The sequence below is a fragment of the Balaenoptera musculus genome, chromosome 10, assembly GCF_009873245.2.
Source record: "Balaenoptera musculus isolate JJ_BM4_2016_0621 chromosome 10, mBalMus1.pri.v3, whole genome shotgun sequence".
NCBI lineage: Eukaryota > Metazoa > Chordata > Mammalia > Artiodactyla > Balaenopteridae > Balaenoptera > Balaenoptera musculus.
Genome location: NC_045794.1, coordinates 1,753,331 through 1,773,774, shown reverse-complemented (window position 1 = coordinate 1,773,774; position 20,444 = coordinate 1,753,331). Strand labels below are relative to the sequence as shown.

Sequence of the window (20,444 nt, the reverse complement as noted above, 5' to 3'; positions counted from 1 at the left end):
TGCGCGCACGCACATGAACGTACACGTGTGTCTTAACACGTGAGCCTGTTGCTTTATTCTCGTGCACAGAAATGTATGATCATTGAGACAGGCATGGTAATGGAGTCAGGGAAAGCTGAAAACCTCCAGGTGCACAGAACGTGCAGCACTGGACTCACAGGATAGTCTGAAACACACGTGCCCACTGTAGGATGACTCTGCACTGTTCTTTGAAATGGCACATCTGGGAAATGATATGTGGACAGCTTGCTAGACAAATGACAGAAATGTATCAGACCAAGTGTCATGAGCTTTTACTGCTTAGATGAATAAGATGGCAGAGACTTTGCTCCCCATGTTTCTGTTTCTTGTCAGCAGTAGCATCTCGTATATAAGAAGGTAATAGCTGCTAGAGCCCGCAAGGCAACTGAGTATGAAGAATCCCCCAAAATTGTGTGATGCATACATTTGGGCAGTTTGCTTAAAGCACAGAGAGAGCTTTTCCTCCTGTTCGTTGCTGTTCAAGTCCACAACACCAAAAGTATACTCCCTGGAAGGAAACCAGGGAAAGCACTAATAACATGGACAGATTAACATGGTGAAGAAAGGTGTTTCTGCGTTCTCCTCTCCCTTTTCTTCTTTGCTTGCTTTCTAGAGTTGGGAGTTTCTGTTTCACTTGTCCGTTGTTTTCTGTTTTCTAAACACCCATAAAGTGTTAGGTCCTCTGATTCTATCAGAAACATGGTCTCTATCCTTTGTATTCCCTCACTAAAATTGCTGCAAAATTTGGATGTGGGTCCATGTGCATTATAGGTTTTTTATGAGTACTAAAAGGTGGGGCTAGAGCCTGGTAGGTAAAACCAATACGAAGATTCTGCACAAACTTAACTTTTTTCCCCCGCTATCAGGTCACTTTACAACTCTACCAGAAGCTGCTTATTCTTTGTTACATCAGGTAGCCTCACATGCTTCAGTCTAGATGTACCCCCATTTCTGGTTCCTTGGAACTTTCCCCTTGGACTGCCCGCACCCCATTTTTTTACTTGCCGTACTCTGCAGTTTTCCCCTCAGGGTCTCTCGGCTCAATTGGAATGTGCGGGTTTGCTCTTTCTCACCATTCCATATCTCGCATCCCAGTGGGACCGCCCTGCTCTGACCCTACACTTCAGAATTGATCTTCAGTCAGCACTTACTGAGCCCTGTGTTGGATCAGGGGGATCCGGGGAATCAGGGCACAGGGGCCCTTCTTCCGGAGAAGGGCCTGGAGTGCCCCAGATTATTTAATCTTGAATTACCCTGGCTGTTACCTTATATAATATCAGCCACAATTTGTAGGACTTCTGGTATTTCTGAGCTGAACCTCTTTTGTCATAATCACTGTTATATCCTCCAGTAATAAAGCTTTGCTTAAACCTCAGCAACTAGAAACATTGAAATGGTGATGTCTATCAGAGTTTGTGTCACGCTAAGGAATTTTAACTCTCAGAAGTAGGGGGAGGAGAGATTAATTCAGTGATTGTGTGGAGGTTTTATTCCCAAATAAAGAAAATGGGTAGAGAAAAACAGTCTTCCTAATTTTTGTTTTTCCCAAATCTTTTTCTTCCACCCAAAGCCTGGATTACTCCCAAGGTGGAAGGGGTGATGTCTGGAAATCGTTAATCCATGGGTTTTGTTCATGGTGTATAAAATTTTCAGAAGGAATTTGCTTTTGCAATATGATTTCCTGATTGACTGTGGCAGACATAAATCCAGCAAGGACAGCTCTGTCACAGCAGCCAAGATCCCTCTTAGATTCTCAGATATATGACAGTTCTGGTGTGTGTGTGTGTGTGTGTGTGTGTGTGTGTGTGTGGAGTGGAAATGAAGATTCTTCATGTGGGTGGGTCAGGAGGAGAGATGGAGAAGGGGGGGCGTGGGCACAAGCAGAGCAGCGGGTGGAGGTGGGGCGCACCAGGCCAGCCCCCAGAACCCAGCACTAGTTCAGCCCGGAGAGAGTGAAGGAGATGCCCTTGGTGCCCCCTGCCCTGGTACTGGTTTCTGTTCTTGAAGGGCTCTTTTATGATATTCTGAAACATTTCCATCCTCCCAGTTAAGCAGAGTGCTAAGCTATCCTAAAGCTGAATTCCGGGCTAAGGGCCATTTTGCACAGATCTTTCTTCCCATCCTGCCGGCCTCCTCTCGCCACTGCAGGTGTATACATGTGCCTCCTTATACACACCGACTCACAGGTGTTTCAGCCTGTCACAGGTCATGTCCTGGCTGTTTCTGACTTCAGCATTAAGAGATTCAATTCCTGTGTGTAGCCTGTCTTTCTCTAGTAGCACAGATACCCGTCTCTGATGTGTACACACAGCTACAGGTACATGTCTATCTTCCCCTGCCTTCCAGGTGATAGGGAACCCCTCCCTCCCACCTGTACCCCCAAGGCCAGGTTCCTGTGAAGCCAGGTTCCTGTGAAGCGCTGTGTGATGGGAAGCCAAAGCCTGCGGACACACAGTGACTCTCTGGAGCTGCAGCCGTCGCAAGCTTTCAGCTGGAGACGCTGCGTGTCTGCAGTCTGTGCTGTGGGATGTGATGCTGGAGCTGCAGCCGTCGCAAGCTTTCAGCTGGAGATGCTGCGTGTCTGCAGTCTGTGCTGTGGGATGTGATGCTGGAGCTGCAGCCGTCACAAGCTTTCAGCTGGAGACGCTGCATGTCTGTAGTCTGTGCTGTGGGATGTGATGCTGGAGCTGCAGTCATGCTGTGACTAATGGCCAGTTGTCCGTGTCTGCTCCTCCAGCTTCTCTGTGTGTACACGCACACACACCTGCTTTTAACCCAGCCTTGAAATAACTGCCAATCACAGGGGAGTCTCCTCCAGAGACTGGCCTCCGCTTGGGAGCCCTTGTACAGATAAGCTATCAAATCTCCTAGTCACCGGATAAGCGTACTTGGCTCTTTGCTCCTCTGTCTTCCTGTGGCCCGCAAGGCGGAGCGATTGGGTGGGCTCCCTGTAATCTAGACTCACATCCTTGGTTACTTATCGAGATCCTAGCCAGGTCAGGAGGTTCCTTTTGTGCACCCGGCACAGCTCGGGTTGGCCTTCCTTCTACTCCCAGTGGCTAGAGAGAGAAGAAAATGAACTGTCCTGATAAGGTCATTACTGTGTTCCACACAGGAGGCAACAAGCGTGTTACTGATTTTCACATCCATCCCTCTGTCTTGTGAAGGTGTAATAATGCTGGGAAGTGCTTGACTGCAGCACTAGCGCAGCAGGAGCCCTTCAGGCGCCGGAGCTCAGAGGACCAGGCGGAGCAGGTGTCGTCAGCCGCAACATGCGGGTGTGTGCACGGGCACGGGAGGGTGGAGGCCACCGTTTTCGCCTGTGGCCAACTGCCTACCTGGTTTTTCCTTTGAAATTCAGCATCAGCCTTCAGTTGCCTGGCCTGTTCAAAAAGTGTGAACCTCTCTTCTCCCTCTTTTGCCTTATTTTCTTTCCCATGCCCAGACTTTTTCCCCATAATTTGTAATTCATTAGTGTATAGCCCTGGAACTGTACTGTACTGTGGGGAAGTCCTGTAAAATATATACACACATACACACACAAATATTTAACCCACTACATTGTTTACTAAAATACAGTAAATGATTTATTGTGGAAAGGCAAGCCTCAAGCCAAGAACTAAACCGAAGGTGCTTTCCCATCTCTATTGAAAGAACGGGGAAGAAGAGCTGCGGGACACGCGCCCCTGGCATCTCTGAGTCTAGTCGCGCTGATAGTCACCTCCCTGTGCCTCGTCTGCCCACCCCCCAGGGTGCACACTATGCGTCCCCTCCTGTCCCCTCCACTAGTCAGCGCGTGTTGGCTTCGGTGCCTCATGCAGCATTTTCTCCACTTACCGCCCATTGATGTGCACTGTCTTCGTCCGTACTCACTTGTCTGCCTTCTTGTTGGTGAATGACCTTATCTTCCTCTATTTTACAAGTTTCCAGATTCTGAAGCAAGTCCTCGCAATACCTCCAGCCTTAAGCTGCTCTCATGGCCGTGAGGAGGTGGGCTCAGCAGGAGGTTTCTTGCCTCACTGGCGGGCCCACACTCTGCCCTCTATTCAAGTAGGATTCCTTGTACCGAATACAATAGGGTAGGTTTTAACTGAATAAGGAGTAAATAGGTAAAATGCAGTTAGCAGCTCTGTAGTTCAGATTTCAAGATTCATTTTATTCTAAACTCTGTTTCCTATCTCCTTACAACTTGGAGTACAGAATATTTGTCTCCATATCTGGGTCAAGAAATAGGGGATGTTTTGTTTTGCTGGAGTGGTAATGCATGCTTAAAGGAAAATTGACAACAGATTTCTGAGTTGTAAAACTAAGAGGAGATGATCACATTTTATTTTGTAAGTGATTCCCACTGTTTTTTTCATGTTTCAAACCTTTTGCCGTTTTCAAAGACACATTTAACTTTAACAAACCATAAAGCTCTTTAAATCTGAAACCTTTGGAGAGAGTTTTTACTTTTAGAACCCAGCATTTCTATATGTGGTAAGATTTCTGATTAATGTTTATTGATCTCAGTCACCTAGTGTCACCACACCAAACTTGGATCTGCTCACCCACACGCAGCAAAGCCAGTCTGCTGACACCGGGTTGTGGTGAAGGAAAGTGCAGTGTTTATTGCAGGGCCAGGCAGGGAGAACGGGCAGCTCGTGCTGAAAACCCACACTCCCTGATGGCTTTCAGGGAAGGGGTTTTAAAGGCAGTGTGCGTGAGGGAGAGGGTCGCAGGATGCATGATCAGCTCTTGTGCAGTTCTCAGATTGGTTGGCAACAAGGTGAAGTTTCGAGCATCACCAGTCTTCCGGTTTTAACCAGCCTGGGGTCTACATTCTCTGATGTCAGTAGTTTTCATCTGTGGGGGTCTGCTTCCTCTAAAAACAGCTTAGGAACGGGTGTCAGGCCTTTATCCGTATCTTCCAGGGAACTGGGAGTTTGGTGGCTCTGCTGTGTGGCTGGTGTGCAGTCTGAATTGTTACCAGGTTCCTGACCCAGAGCTCTTCTTCGCTTCTACATCTTCACATTTCCTGGTCATTCACTCTGGAGTCAGCCTCCTGAGACTCAGGAGAGGGCTGAGAGGCTAAAGCAAAAGGCTTTTACTTCGAAGGACATGGACACAGGGGCTTGCACATGGTTTCAGTACCCCCTTTTCCTTGGTGCTCCTCACTCTTAGGGGAACAGGATCAGGATGAGAAACGGGATAAAGTTTCCCCTACAGAGGTTAATCACAAACTGTCAGCAGAGGAGGTCAGTTTTAGGGGGACTCGGTTTCACTAGTGGCCCTGGATGTGAACTCCTAGTGGTACTTACTCACTTGTTAAAGAACAGTGAGGCAGACTTCATTCAGGACCATCATGATGGGTTTAGGGGCCAATGCAGTGGGGTTTTGCAGTGAGGGAGAGAGAGACAGTGCCCAACTCTGAATACAACAAGGAAAAGTGGGAATTTACAGCCAAGGAGCAGGTGGGGGTCAGTGGATGGACACTTCCTAAGGAGGAAACATCAGGGATAGGGGGAGATTCTGGCTAAACCAACCTAACTGGACTCTTGCCTAAGGCAGGCAGAGTGATCAGACATGGCCCCGGGAATAGTGGGTGATGAGGGACGCCGTCAGATACAAACCAACTTAGAATTCCTGGGGGAATTGGACAATATAGAGATGAACATGAACGCCCAAAAGTCAGGGCCCAATTGAGAAGAGAGGTCAGGGGAGCCTGACCCACATTTGGTCAACGAGAAGACCTTTGTCCCCAGGATATAGGTGAGGGGAATGAGAAAGTTAATTGAGCCTAAGTGATTGCCTGGTTAGTTATTCCATTAACTAAACAAGTGGCAATAGTAGATTATCTGTAAGAGATGCTGAGGAAGGGACCCTGCTTAGTACAGAACTAATATTCTAAGTACTTAGTAAATATTTATAGCATAAGAAATGTCATTCTGGGTTTTGTATTTGTCGTGACTTTTTGTTTTGGAAGATAAATGTAAGACAGTCCCATTCTATAAAGTTTGAGGAGTCAAATAGACACACATGAAAAATGGTTATGAAGTGGGGGGTCAGGATTTGGAGCTCTGAACTTTCTTGCCTTTAGCTTTAGGTTATCTTTTTAACTTTTCATGAAACTTTAGAAATTGACTTCCCCCTAAAAGAGATTTTTTTTTCAAAGACTGTAGCCCCCTCACTAAGCACAAACTCAGGCTAAAGCTGCTGAAACTTTCCAGATTCCCATTGTTAACAATAAGGTTTGTTTTTTGATGAAGGTCATACAGGTGTATCTCATGAACCCTTCTGTAGCCTGGCTTTATATCAGTTATTATGAGGGTGTGACCTGAGAGGCATATGTTTATCCAGTGTCTCTCTCGCAGGAGAAGTATAAGATAGAGGGCTATTCTTGAAGGCACGTTTGTTTTCAGCTTGCTAGGATTACAAATGAGTAAGGACCATAACACCAAAAACATGTAGGGGGTCCACTGAGTATCCTTCTGTTTGTGCTCCAAATGGGAAGGCTAAATTAAAAGGTGGGATCTCAGAGACCACTAAGAATAAACAGGTTGTTGAATTTTATAACCTTATATGTGAAGACTAAGTCAAACTGAGCCTCAAATCAAGGTAAAGAGGTTGATTTAGCAATTTAAGGCTCTGCCTAAAGTAAACTTCAAAACTAAAGTTAAAGCAAAGAGAAATCCTGAATGTACGCATTTTAATTCTTATATACACTCAACACATTAGTTCCATTATTTCATGATTTTTTTTTAATGCAGAACAGGACCACATCTCATTCTTAATACTCCTGCCAGCAAAAGCTGGCTGGCTATGGCGTGGCACAAAGGCATTCACTGAATGTTTGTTAAGTGAATTGCATAATTTTTTTAGTGTCACTGTGTGTGATTTGATATGCAGTATATCTAGTTAATGTAGCAAAAATATCATGACAGTTTACTATATTTGTTCAAAGAACCACATTCTTGCACAAAGTAGCTGCATTTAAGTGAGAAAGTAACACAAAGGTCCAAAACTTTGTGAAGAGACCTAGTACCGTCCTTCATCTTCCTGATCCTGACGTACACTGTGACCAAGAAGGTAAAGTCAGTTCTTGAGAGAAAAGACTTTGAGGCTAGACCATTGAATTTTATTCCCTTGCTTCCTTTTTTACTTTTCAGAGTTTAGCTATCTGCTGGGGCCTCTGGACAAGAATGTCATTAAAAGAATCATGTTTCTGGGAAGTTAATATGTTAGTTGTTCCGGGACTTCTTTGGTGAACCTACACTGGGGGACAGTGGTGTAATGGTGACCCAGTGAGAAGTCAGAACTGCTACTGGCATTGACGCAGTAATCCAGGGACAGCTGAACCTGCCTCCGAGGACCTCTGCAGACAGAAAGAAGAGTAAGAGGATTTTGGAGTGACAGAGGAACCATAGTAAATATAAAAATAATTTGCCAGGAACACAGTAAACGATCAATAAATGTTAGCTTGAAAAAACAGTGGCATCTTCCAAACAATAAAATATTAGTACTGCAAGGGCAAATGCCTTAAGTCCCAAGTGATATTCAGTACAAGGTATACCTTTCCTCTCAGAATGAGCTCCCAGAATGTGCCGTAACCAACCCACCTATACTTAGGTTAAAGATCTGGTACAGAAACAGTGGAGTGGGGAGAAGGGGGCAGGCCATGGAATTGACTGGAGGGGCCTTTCACTGAACATCCCATCCTGGTCCGAGAACATGTGTTCCCATGTCTTAGATAAATGGGTTGCAGAAACGGGATGCTGTAGAATTTTCAGTTGCAATCGGTATCGAACAATAGAGGAGCAGCTGGTCTGTCTTCCAAAAGATCTCTAGCCATCTAACCTGCTCCAGTGGAAGGGAGGTTAAAATAAACACCTTCCGGAGGTCACTGTCTTCCATCACCACGTGTCATCAAATGCTGGCCTCTGAAGCCAATTTGAGGGCCTGATACATAAATAAATCCTTGCAAGAAGAAACAAAGCTTTCAGTACGTCAACCAGAAAGCTCTCATTCCCTTTTATAATTTAAATTATTTTCCTTAACAGCTCGGTAAATGTAGGATTGGGGGGATATTGACATTTTGGCATTATATTTGATAAAAGCAGAGGTTATCTTGACAAGTTCATTTTTTAACTTCTTTATGCCAAAAAAAAGATAGATAATTCTAATTCTGCATAGCTGTAGAACTAATGTGGTCTGACCGCATTACTGACAGCTTTTGATAGGACTTCTTGCCAATGTACTGAGGTTGTATGTGGACAAAAGACATAACCTCTGGATCCTGTAAGGCAGCTTCTTCCTACTTGGCAAGTGTCCCTCTTCCCTCTTGAGATTAGGCAGTGGCAGTTCTACCTTGTGGGAAATGCAGTTTCTTTTCTGAGTGGCCTGCCCAAGTTAGATGGGGAGAAGGAAGAGATAAGGACATTTCCCACGTGATTGACATGGTTAAATGTGTTCCAGAGAGACCATGGTGTTTTTTTTTTTTTTTTTTCTTGATGGATAGATTTGAGAACTCTGCTGGTTGGGCAGTTTCATACACTTTCACCGAGTAAGCTCTATAGTTTTTTTGTTTTGTTTTAAAAAAGCAACTCCTTTTGACATGAGAAGAAAGGGCATCTTGGTCATTGCATGGAATGAATTTTTATCCTTGAAAAATTTTTCAAATTCCATCATTTTTTAACTTTTCAATTGGACTTTGAAAAATTTCAGAGTGCAAAACACTACATATTTTGTAATCTGTCAGCACCTCAGCATGAAATACATTTTAAATCAGTTTGAGATTCATCTCTGATTAAGAACAGGGACCTAAAAAGTCCACTTTTTCATTCCCAGTCATACAGCAGTGAGCTAGTATCTTTCCAGATTCCATTTTACTGTGAAAAATTTGACCTCTCCACTACCACCATTTATCACATTGTCTTCTTCCTCAGTGCTCGTGCTTTTTTATGTCAGTTTTCCAACTCAAACAGTAATTACCTAAGATACCAGCTCTTTCAGCCTTGCAGCCCAGATGTGATGGCAACTATACACAGACACACACACAAAGAATGGGAGTAAGTTGCACAAATCCAGTGAAAATCCCCAAAGTGATTTTTTTAAATCAATGTGTCCGTGAAAGAAGCTAGAGGAGGCCAAGCTAAAAACATGGGAAATGAAATAGGGCTGCAGTGCTCGGAGGCATGAGGGGTGTGGTAGGAGAGCCATGACTAGACAGTTGGGATATTGATGTGCAAGGTGAACATGCATTTAAAGGAGAGTTGCCTTGAACTTGCCTTTAAGGATTCTGCTTTGGAACTCTTTCTAAATCTTCTACACTGAATGTGCATTTGTGGCCAGGAATAAAAGTCTTTTTTGAGAGATTAGTGTTGTTTGTGGAAAGCTATCCAACTTTCCCACTCTCCAAATCCTCTGCAAAACAGTCTGGTCCTTCTGTGGTTGCCAGTGTTGATACCATGGGTAACACAGGACTCGCACCACGAGCCTGCTGATTAGGGGTCCCTTACAGAGCCCAGAGCCTTCCACCCCAGCCCCTGAATGTGTAACCTTTATCCTTAGAGAATTGTGTGTGTGTGTGTTTTAAAAACAATAATAATGCTTAATTTATTCACTTTCTCTGGTTTGTCTAGACAGGCTCCAATTTCTATATTGTATTATACCACATAGGCCTAAACTCTGAACTCTGATCTCTCTAGTAAGTTAAAGATTGTTTTAGACACTAAGCCCTGGCTCTTCCCTCTCTTAACTGTTTTATGGAAATAGTATTAGAAACAGAGGAAATGTGATATATTTATAAAGCAACCATTAAAAATCATGTTTTCCAGGAATACGTAATGTGAATAGTACTCACAATATAACACTAAATGGATAAACAGGGTATTAAGCGAAACGTGAAGTATGATACTGTTAAAAGTTGATTTATGTAAGTTTATAAAAAGACTTGGAAGAAAATCAGCAAAATGTTGCAAGTGGTATTCTTGATGGAATACCTATAGGCTATTTATTATTTCTTTTATATTTTCCCCCATACTTTTCAGAGTAAAATATGCATTGATTTTGCAATAAAAAGCATAAAACTTTATTTTAGAAACTCTTAAAAGGAAATAAAGGAAAGCAGCAGGGGAGTCCGCTGAGGGGGCCAGGAAGAAATCAGCGTCACTGTTGAAAGTAATACCAGGCCTTGTTTCTGTTGACTTGAAGATTAGTGAGCTCCTTGTTCATTAGGTGGGTCAGAGGCGTCCTGTTGGTGAAAAGTGCCAGCCCAGTGACACACAGCAGGTGCAGACCCTGCCTGTGAGCCCTGGGAACGTTTGGGGCCTGCCAGCATCTGGCGGGTTGGCGGCTCCCCCAGCCGCTGTGTGTCAGGCAGATGCTGTGCCAGCGTTTCAGTGTTGGAGAGCCGGCCCAGCTCCGCCTCAGCGCCTCAGGCTCGCCAGTACCGAGTGCCTGGCCAGAGTGTCATCGGGCCCAAGAGCTGCCCAGTGAAGTCATCTGTCCTTTGATGTGCTTTCAGAGGGATCCGAGGTGATAGTTATTCATCCAGGGTAAAGGGAACGCAAAACAGAGTTAGCGCAGGACTGCTACTCACGAGAAGAGACCCAGCGTCACACTGGGCCCGGGCTCAGGCTCAGGGGTCTGGCGTTGTGTAAGGATTTATCTGTCACCCATTAAAAGGAGGACCGATGGCCTCGGCCCAGTGAACGAGGGAGCTCCAGCCAGGAGGCAGATCTAGTCATGAGTTCACTCAGCACATCTCGTGGCTGAGAAAAGCACGCACTTTCTCCAGAGGCAGAGCCTTCCTTCCATTGCAGGAGGTGAAGGGACACACGCAGCATGTGGCATCAGGCTTTCAGATGAGCACCTTTCACTAGCAGGTTTTGGGTTTTTTTTAACATCTTTATTGGAGTATAATTGCTTTACAATGGTGTGTTAGTTTCTGCTGTATAACAAAGTCAATCACTAGCAGTTTTTTGTAACCTCCTTGTAAATAGATGGGGTGAGCAATTGTGAAGTTACTGGAGTCTTTCTGTATCAGGAATGTCACCTCTGCAGAAACAAGCTCACCCTGTGCTTGATCTCCAGCCCAAAGTCAGAACTGCATCTCGCGTCGATGTACATGCAGCGGTCCCCACGCGGCCCCCAGAGCAGTGGGTGGGTGTGACATTGTACACGTGCAGGTGTATGGACCTGCTTCTCTTTACAGTCCCGAGGATTGTGGTAGTGATTACAGGAGCTCTAGTCTTGCTCCATTTCTTTGCCTTGGGAGGCATAAAAAGACTGGAACTTCTTGTTTCAGATTGACCTTGACTTTCCTCATTTTTTTTCACCTCAGATCATCCAGCCCCTCTTAGAACTTGACCAAAACAGAAGCAAACTAAAGTTGTACATTGGACACCTGACAGCCCTCTGCCATGACCGAGACCCCCTGATCCTTCAAGGACTCACTCCACCAGCTTCCTATAACTTGGACGATGACCAGGCAGCATGGGAGAATGAGCTGCAGAAGATGACCCAGGAACAGGTAAGTCTCTCACCTGAGCTCTAGCGACACCCTCACAAAATTCAGCTGCTCTTTAGGTTGATGCAATAGAAGCTGCCTTGGAGAATTCGGGGTTCAGAGTCAAGATTCTTAACAGTGGTTGGTTCTTCAGTAGATATTAGGAGCTACCATTTGAAGTGAGCCCCACTTTATTCTTCCCTCAGTGTAACTTGCCAAAGAATCAGAAAGGGCTGGTTCGGAAGGGAGAGGGTTAAGGGGAATCTGTTATTTCACAGAACTGATGGCCACTCGTGACTGTGACCACGGAAAGGAAGTCTGAGTTGGGGATATTTGGATGAGGATCCTTGACAAGTCAGCTGTCTCTAGGGAACTGTGGGTCACAACCTACTAAGTTTTTCAATAAAAGGACCATTAGATGAATGAGTTTAGGTTACCCTCCTCTGCTCCACTTTCTGTTTACTGTTGCCTGTAAAATCCATTGGTTCCCTTTTTTCCATGTCGTGGTTTTTTTAGTTCAATAGAGAAAATGAGAAGGCTAAAAGGAGACAAAAACCACGAATAAAAGAAACAAGGAGAAAACAGGATGAGGGAAGACATGGAAAGTAAAAGAAAGAAAAATTGAATAAACACTGAGAAATAAAAATAGAAAAAAAAGAAATCGAGCAGCTTTAGAACATAAATCCTAAGCTGCTTTTGTTCCCAGCTACAGAGTGGGGTTGATGGTGTCCCAGCCCCTTGTAGATGTGATTGTGCCATCAATCTGCTAAAGCTCTGCACCAGAGTGTCGAAGCTGTGCACTGTCTTCCAGCTGAATGCCTCCTATTTGTTCACCCATAACGCGTGAACGGAGGCTGTGTCGAATAGGACACCTCCTGTGGTGTGAGGTTGCAGGGAACAGTGACAGCCGCAGGTCGAGAATTGCACGCTGGGGTCAGGGCGGGACTGACTTCCGGGTGTGGACATTGCCTAAAAACAGACCCATTTAACGGCCTGTCAGTCACCCACCTGATTTGTGTGATGGAAAAGGTAAGGCTGACCTCTCAAATTTAGCATGTTGCCTTGGAAATTTTAATTTCTTTCTTTTCAAAAGAGGGAGAAATTTAAAGGACAGAATTAAATCGAATTTCTAGTAGCTCCTTTTGATATTAATAACCATGAAGTTAACATGCCACTGGAAGCCCGCTGGAAACAGAGCACACGGCCAGTTAATTTTAGAAACTCCACTTCAAAATTTTGCAGAGAGACAAGGCATCTTAAAGCATGAACAGTGATGTATCAAAGTTTAACTGGCATTAAATTATTTCTTTGTGAAACAACTTGTCTTTGAAGTGAAAAAAAGTATTTTGGCTCAGTCCTGTTTTCCAAATATGCCTGAATGGAAGTAATCAGTCTTTCTAAGGGGAAAAAAAATACCTTCAGGGTGAGGCCAAGGTAGAAAATCTCAAGCTAAGAGTTTTTCAGAAAGTTTTGAGTGAAAAACCAGGAATTCAATAGAAGGCATGCCATCCCACATATTATCATCCAAGCAGTTTGCTCACATACATGAATCACGTTAATATTGTCACGTTTCCCTTCGGCTGAGAACCTGCTTCAGTTACTGAAGTTGTTGCACGCGGCATATGAAACTGTATCTTCAGCAGCATCCCTGGAAAACCTGGGGAGCAGGTGACTAGGGTCATCTGTAAAGGGGCACAGCAACTAACCACACCTTCCGTCAGCTTCTCCAGAGCAGCTAGAGTTTGGTAGAGAAACCAACCCATTTTCTGCCACCTCTCTCCAAGTAAGATTTTAAGGGAGTAGTGCAGGCTGTTGAGAAAGATGACCTGTGATAATACAAAATGACTTGCCTATTGTGAGCAAGGTTTGACTTTAGTTTTTGAAGCCCAAGAAACGTTAGATAGAGATCACCGCTAAATATGCATGTTGGTTTATTTTGTGTGTGTGTTTTCTTTGGGGATATAGAGCCTTCTGCACCTGACATTTGTGTTACTCAACTCTGTATGTCCCATGCATTTCACTGCCACCATGCTCCCCTCGGTCACACACCCCCATGAGGACAGGACAAGAGCCTTGTCTGTCTTTTTCAACACTGTTCTCTGTACGAAGAATAATGCCTAGCACATAGTATCTGCTCAGTAAAGGTTTGTTGAAGGAATGAGAGAAAGTGAAGGAGAAAGGCAGGCAGGATACAGTCCATACTTCTTATCAAAGCACACAAGGCCTCCTTTCATTTGGCCTAATTCTTAAATGCACACCTCTTCTCACCCTATCCCTGAAGCATACAACAACTGACAGTCTTCTAAACTGTTAATTGACTCACAGTTTTCACATTTGTGTCCTTTTGCTCATAATGGTCCCTCTGCCTGCTCTGCCCTTTCCTGCCTTGTCTCCCTAGGGAATACCTAAATAGGAATCTGAGTTTTTAAACTCAGCTCAGACATCATTTCTTTTATGAGTTCTTTCCTGAAACCCCAGGCCCAATATGCCGCTCCCTCCTTAGGGCTTCTGTAGGACCTGTGACACTCGTACTTACTAGTTTTCATATCTGTCTTCCTGTTAGTCTAGGCTTTCTGTCAGCTGAGGACATGAACCATATCATTTTCATCTTAAAATTCGCACCACGTCAGGTACTTGGTACTTGCTTACTAACTCAGATGAGTGAGTGAATTCTAGTGAGTTCTGCATAGTTTATTACTTTGCATTTCATAGTTATGATTCTTATTCCCTAACTAGTTGAGTTTCTTCACTGCCAGAACCATGTCTTATATTTCTAAAGTGCCTGGCACAGTACTGTACATGTAAAGAATGCTTAGTATATACCTTGCTGATTGTTTATTTGGTGACCCAAGACAGTTTCCTCAGTGCCATTCAGTAGCTTTGGATAATCTGGCTATTGATGTCAGGAGAGCCACTCAGACTCCATCCTGAGTTATGACCCTATTATCTGCAACTGGCTGGCCTACAGAAATATTACTTTACATCTAAAGATTTCCCAGAATTGTTTTGTTTCATTTGCCCTCTTAGAGGCTGGCTATCTTACCAACTAAATTTATGGGTTTGTTTATTTTTCTTACCTTATCGGTTTTTGCTTTATGTATCTTGAAGCTCTGTTATTGAGTGCATACACGTTAAGGACTGTTATATCTTCTTGATGACTTGACTCTTTCATCATGATGTAATATCTCTTTTCAAAGCTGGTAATACTCCATGCTCTGAAGTCTGTTTTGTCTAACATTAATGTAACCATTCCAGCTTTCTTTAGAATTGTGAGTGCACGATAAACCTTTTTTCATATATTTGCCTTTAAGCTGTCGATGTCTTTATATCTACAGTGAGTTTCTTGTTGACAACATATATTCACCAGCCTAGAGGACACAGGTCTAGGGGGCAAGGCTGTCTCTTCCTCCTTGATTTCAATAGGTCAGGCTGCCACCCAGGGCCAGAGGGCTGGAGCTGCCACCCTAGTGGGCCTGGAGGACAGCATCCAGCCAAAGAGCCTTATTCTCAAGCCTTAAAATCTGATGAGGGACTTCCCTGGTGGTCCAGTGGTAAAGAATACGCCTTCCAATGAAGGGGACGTGGGTTCGATCCCTGGTCGGGGAGCTAAGATCCCACATGCTGCAGGGCAACTAAGCCCGCGCGCCACAACTACTGAGCTCGCGCGCCTCAATGAGAGAGCCCACGTGCCGCAAACTACAGAGCCCACGCTCTCTGGAGCCCACGCGCCACAACTAGAGAAGAGAAAACCTGCACGCCACAAGTAGAGAGAAGCCTGCGAGCCACAACGAGCGCTGCAGCGAAAGATCCCGCCTGCCACAACGAAGACCCGACGCAGCCAAATCAATAAATAAATATTTTTAGGACTTCCCTGGTGGCGCAGTGGTTGAGAATCTGCCTGCCAATGCAGGGGACACGGGTTCGAGCCCTGGTCTGGGAGGATCCCACATGCCGCGGAGCGACTAGGCCCGTGAGCCACAATTACTGAGCCTGCGCGTCTGGAGCCTGTGCTCCACAACAAGAGAGGCTGCGATAGTGAGAGGCCCGCGCACCGCGATGAAGAGTGGCCCCCACTTGCCGCGACTAGAGAAAGCCCTCGCACAGAAACGAAGACCCAACACAGCCATAAATAAATACATAAATAAAAACTAAAAAACAGGAGCTGTTGTTTAAAAAAATAATAATAATAAAAATAAATAAATATTTTTTTAAAAATCTAATGGAATTTGACCTGCTAGATTTTGGACTTGTTTGGGACCCATGATCCCTTTCTCTTCTTTCCAGGGTCTCCCTTTTGGAATGGGAATGTCTAGCCTATGCCTGTCCCACCATTGTATTTTAGAGCAGATAACTTGTCTGGTTTCAGCAGGTCCACATTTAAATTTTGCCTCAGGATGAATCGTGTTTTTTAAGTCTCACCCACACTTGATTTAGATGATATTTACATGAGATTTGAGATTTAAAGTTGATGCTGCAGTGGGTTAAGACTTTTGGGCTGTTGGGATGGGGGTGAATGTGTTTTGTGTGTGGGAAGAACATGAGTTTGGGGGGTACAGAAGGCAGGGTGTTATGGGCTGAATTGTGTCCCCTGCAAAATTTATATATTGAATCCCTGACTCCAAGAATGTGGCTATATTTGGAGATAGAACCTTTAAAGGTAATTAAGTTAAGAAGAGGCTGATAGGTGGGCCTTAATCCAATCTGATTGGTGTCCCTGTAAAAAGAGGAGATTGGGACATACAGAGACACCAGGGCTGTGTGCTCACAGAGAAAAAAAAAAACGTGAGGACACAGCAAGAACACAACCGTCTGTAAGATAAGGAGAGGCCTTATTAAAAAACCAACCCTGCCAACACCTTGCTCTTGGACATCTAGCCTCCAGAACCGTGAGAAATAAATTTCTGTTGTTAAGCCACCCAGTCTGTGGTATTTTCTTTTGGCAGCCCCTGCAAGCTAATACCTTGTTTTTGAAAGATATTCTTCTCTGGGTATAGAATTCTAGGTTGACTTCCTGTTTTTTTAATATTTTAAAGATGCTGTTCCATTTTCTTCTGGCTTCCATAGTTTCTATTGAAAAGTCAGCTGTATTTATGTGTGCTCCCCCCACCCTCTCATGTTTCTTTTTTCTCTGACTGCTTTCAAGATTTTTTTTTTAACTTTTGTTTTCAACCATTTGAAAATAATGTGCCTATTTGTATTTTACGTTATATTTCCTGTCTGGGCTAAAATCCTTTTTGAGATCTCTGTGTCCCTTGGGCTTATGTTTTGTTGTCTTTCATTAATTTTGGAAGATTCTTGGCCCTTATCTCTTCAGATATGTCTTTCGTCCCTTTCTCTCTTCCCTTTCTATATCTACAATTATGTATTTGTTAGACCATCTGATATCATTCCACATCTCTTCGATGTCTGGGGGCTTTTGTTTGTTTCTTTGGGGGATTTTTTTCATGTTATGTTTGGAGAGTCCTACTATCTGTTTGGTCATAATTTCTATCGATATATCTTTAAGTTCATTTGCTTTTTTTGTGTCATTATTTTTTATTAAGTGGTAAATATTATATGTAAAAGAAGAGTAGAAACTGAGATTAATAACATTTATGTCTGGAAATAGGCAATTCCTCTTCTTCTGTCAGACCATTAGCATTTGGGAACTGAGTCAAGTAAGTCAGTAACTGAGCTGGGTTTGAGTTACCTTCATCACTCCACAGGCTTTAAATTTTCCAGTGGTGAATTGTACATTTAATGCAAATTCTTGAGTGCTGATTTTTCCTGGATTTCAGTAGTTCCCTCATGCCTACACCACAGGGCTCCCCCTTCACACTCTTGTCCTCTCCCAGTGCAGGCTGCTCTTACCTGTTAATGCTAAATATAGTTAAAGTCTTCTTTGTACCCAGTAGCATTTTTCTTTTTTCATCTGCAGTGGCAGCCACTGTCCTAAACTGGTTTGCATTTTTACAGTCCACGTTTTTACCTTTTTAATATACATATTTGTTTACACGAACAATGTGCAGTATTGTTCAGTGTGATATAAATTTGAAATAAATGACATCATACTGCTCAGGCTGTCTTTCTGTTCATTAGTGTTTACTGAACCTGAGCCTTCTGGTCACTTGCTATTGGAAGAAAAGATGTTGCTGAAATTTTTCAGATAAATGTAAGTCTTATACCATTTTAAGTATGGCTCTGGAGCCCTAGAGAAACTTTCTTTGAAAAAGTAGATTGAGGTCGTGTCAAAGTAGAATGCTGTAGTGGTACAAAGTGGCTAGAATGAAGGAAAAGGTTTTATTAGGTTCAGTTTTAGATTTAAACATCTTCTCTGTTGATCCTAGGACAGCCCCATATTTGACCACTGTCTGTTATCTTCCAGAACCACAACTCATAATTGAAATTCCAGGTCCACGTTTCCCACACCAAACACCTTCTACAGAAGGTGTCTTCTTTTCTTTGCCAGGCCCTCTTGCCAGCTCCTGGGCAGGAAACCTTGTTAGTGTTTCCATAAATCTGGCACTGACACTGGCCTGTATATTTGGTGGGACCAAAGATTCTGGTGTGTTTGGCAGGCTGGGATCAAGGATTCGGCCCACATGGCCAGCATTTTTGGCAGGGCCAGGGTTGAGGATTCAGCTGGCATGGTGGCATTTGGAGGCAAGGACCAAGATGATGGTGCAGATGGTTGGGAGACTGGCCACATACAAGGAGACTGAACAAATGAGTAAGTAAATTGAAGCTCATGGGAGCAGGCTTGTTACTCCAGGAGGAGGAAGTAACAAATACAGAAGGGTGAAGGCAGGTCCAGTGGTGTTCAGTTGCTGTTGGAGGTGGTCCATATGGACTCAGGGTTTTTGACAGATAATAGATTTAGCTTTCTCTGTGTGTACATTTGTGTGCTCATCTACATGTATACATGTGTGTATTTCCTAGTTTTATCTGCTGAAGCACCTAGAAGCAGTGACACACCAGTAACAAGGAGCTCACCTAGCTCCCAGCTCTTGGTTTATAGATGCCTTTTTTCACCAAAAGGAACCAGGGCTCCTTGGAGACATGGCTCAGCCTAGGACTCTGTGTGGCAGAGTACAACATAAATCCAGAGCATCTTACACCAGAAAGTAACGGAGTGTTCCAAGAGTGGTGGGGGTATGTCAGAAGGACATGGGGGGGACTTTCCTGGTGACGCAGTGGTTAAGAATCCACCTGCCAATGCAGGGGACATGGGTTCGAGTGCTGGTCCAGGAAGATCCCACATGCCACGGAGCAACTAAGTCCGTGCACCACAACTAGTGAGCCTGCGTGCCACAACTACTGAAGCCCACGTGCCTAGAGCCCGTGCTCCACAACAAGAGAAGCCACCGCAATGAGAAGCTCCCGCACCGCAACAAAGATTAACCCCCGCTCACCGCAATTAGAGAAAGCCCGCGCACAGCAACAGAGACCCAACACAGCCAAATAAATAAATAAATAAATTTATTTTTAAAAAAAGAAGAAGGACATGGGGGGCTCCCAATAGCAAAATCTTCAGGAATTTGAGCAGCAAAATTAATAACAGTAACAGATTACAGCCCACTGAGTAGAACAGGAATCTATGAGTCTATACTAGTGTAGAGAAATCAGTAAGCAAATACATGGTGGGGCAGGGGCCGTGCCCTGTAGTAGAATGCCAGCTAACACATGGAGGAAGAGTGGTGGAGTTAGAGAATCACCACTTGGCAACCATCAGGGTAATAACTGATTTGAACTGGAATCATCAATGGACGTGAAAACCAGTGGGTGAAAGTTGGTTGAGGAACAGGATATTTGCATAGTCTAAAAGTGTCTCTTCACACACGCACACAAAAAATTATTTCAGTTAATTAGCACAAAATCCTTTTAGTTGATTTACGTTGGAAAAACTTGGCAGACACCATCTAAACCCAAATGACTGAAGGTAACGTCACCTGTAGTGGGATAAATGAACGTTATGTCTTAGTTCTAGGTATTAAGCAAATGGCACATATGTTGCTGAAACTTCCCCTAATTCAGCAAGCACAGAGACATAAAACACTAAACATGAGAGGAAAAAATGAAAAATTGTACTTTATCAAAACTTTAAACTTTTGTTCATCAGAAGACTGGGAGGAAATATTCACAATGTATATATTGAACAAAGGACTTCTATTGAGAAGATATTTTTAAAATCAGAAACAAAAAGACAAAACAACATAATTTTAAAATGGCCAGAAGACTTGAACCAGACAGTTCACAAGAGAAAATACACAAACCAAGCACATGAAAACAGTGCTCACATAAACGAAAGCCACAGTGAGACAGCAGTGCAATTCCAAGAAAACGGCTAAAATTCACCAAATGTCCACGAGGATGTGGAGCAGCTGGAACTCTGCGCGCAGTGGTGAGGAGTTAAAATGGTCCAAGGCTTTGAGAAGCTGTTAGGCAGTTTCTTATTAAGTTAGATACACACCTGTCCTATAACCCAACAATCCCACTCTTCCTTATTTACTCAAGAAAAATGAAAACACGTGTACAAAATTGTTCAGAGCAGCTTTATTTGTAAAAGCACCAAACTGGAAACAACCCAAATGTTCATTAACAGAAGAGATCTTTTTTAAATTATCATATATCATATAATGGCGTACTACTCAGCAACAAACAAGAACGAACTACTGGTACAAGCAACTTTATGAATGAATCTCAAAAACACTGTTAAGCAAAAGAAGCCAGATGCAAAAGAATATCTGATTAATGTCTGATTCCCTTTGTATGGCATTTCCAGAACAGGAAGAACTCATCTGTGGTGACATAAACTAGAACACTGGACGTCTGTGGGAATTGACTGAAAGGGGTCCCAGGAATCTTTCTGGGACGATGGAAATGTTCTGTGTTTCGGTTGGTGAGACGGTCATGTGGGCGTATATAGTGATCAGAATTCATCAAATTGTACACTCTG

At 43.8% G+C, this 20,444-nt stretch overlaps 1 protein-coding gene across 5 annotated transcripts in view; it reads left to right on the top strand.

Annotated features, from left to right (window-relative positions):
- ERC1 (ELKS/RAB6-interacting/CAST family member 1) overlaps window positions 1-20,444 on the top strand; it is a 285,407-nt gene that overhangs the window by 241,597 nt on the left and 23,366 nt on the right. For all 5 annotated transcript variants that reach the window (XM_036866387.1, XM_036866383.1, XM_036866384.1 and 2 more), the window contains one exon: window positions 11,345-11,533. In XM_036866387.1, the coding sequence (XP_036722282.1) occupies window positions 11,345-11,533 (189 nt within the window). The remainder of the gene's footprint in view (window positions 1-11,344; window positions 11,534-20,444) is intronic.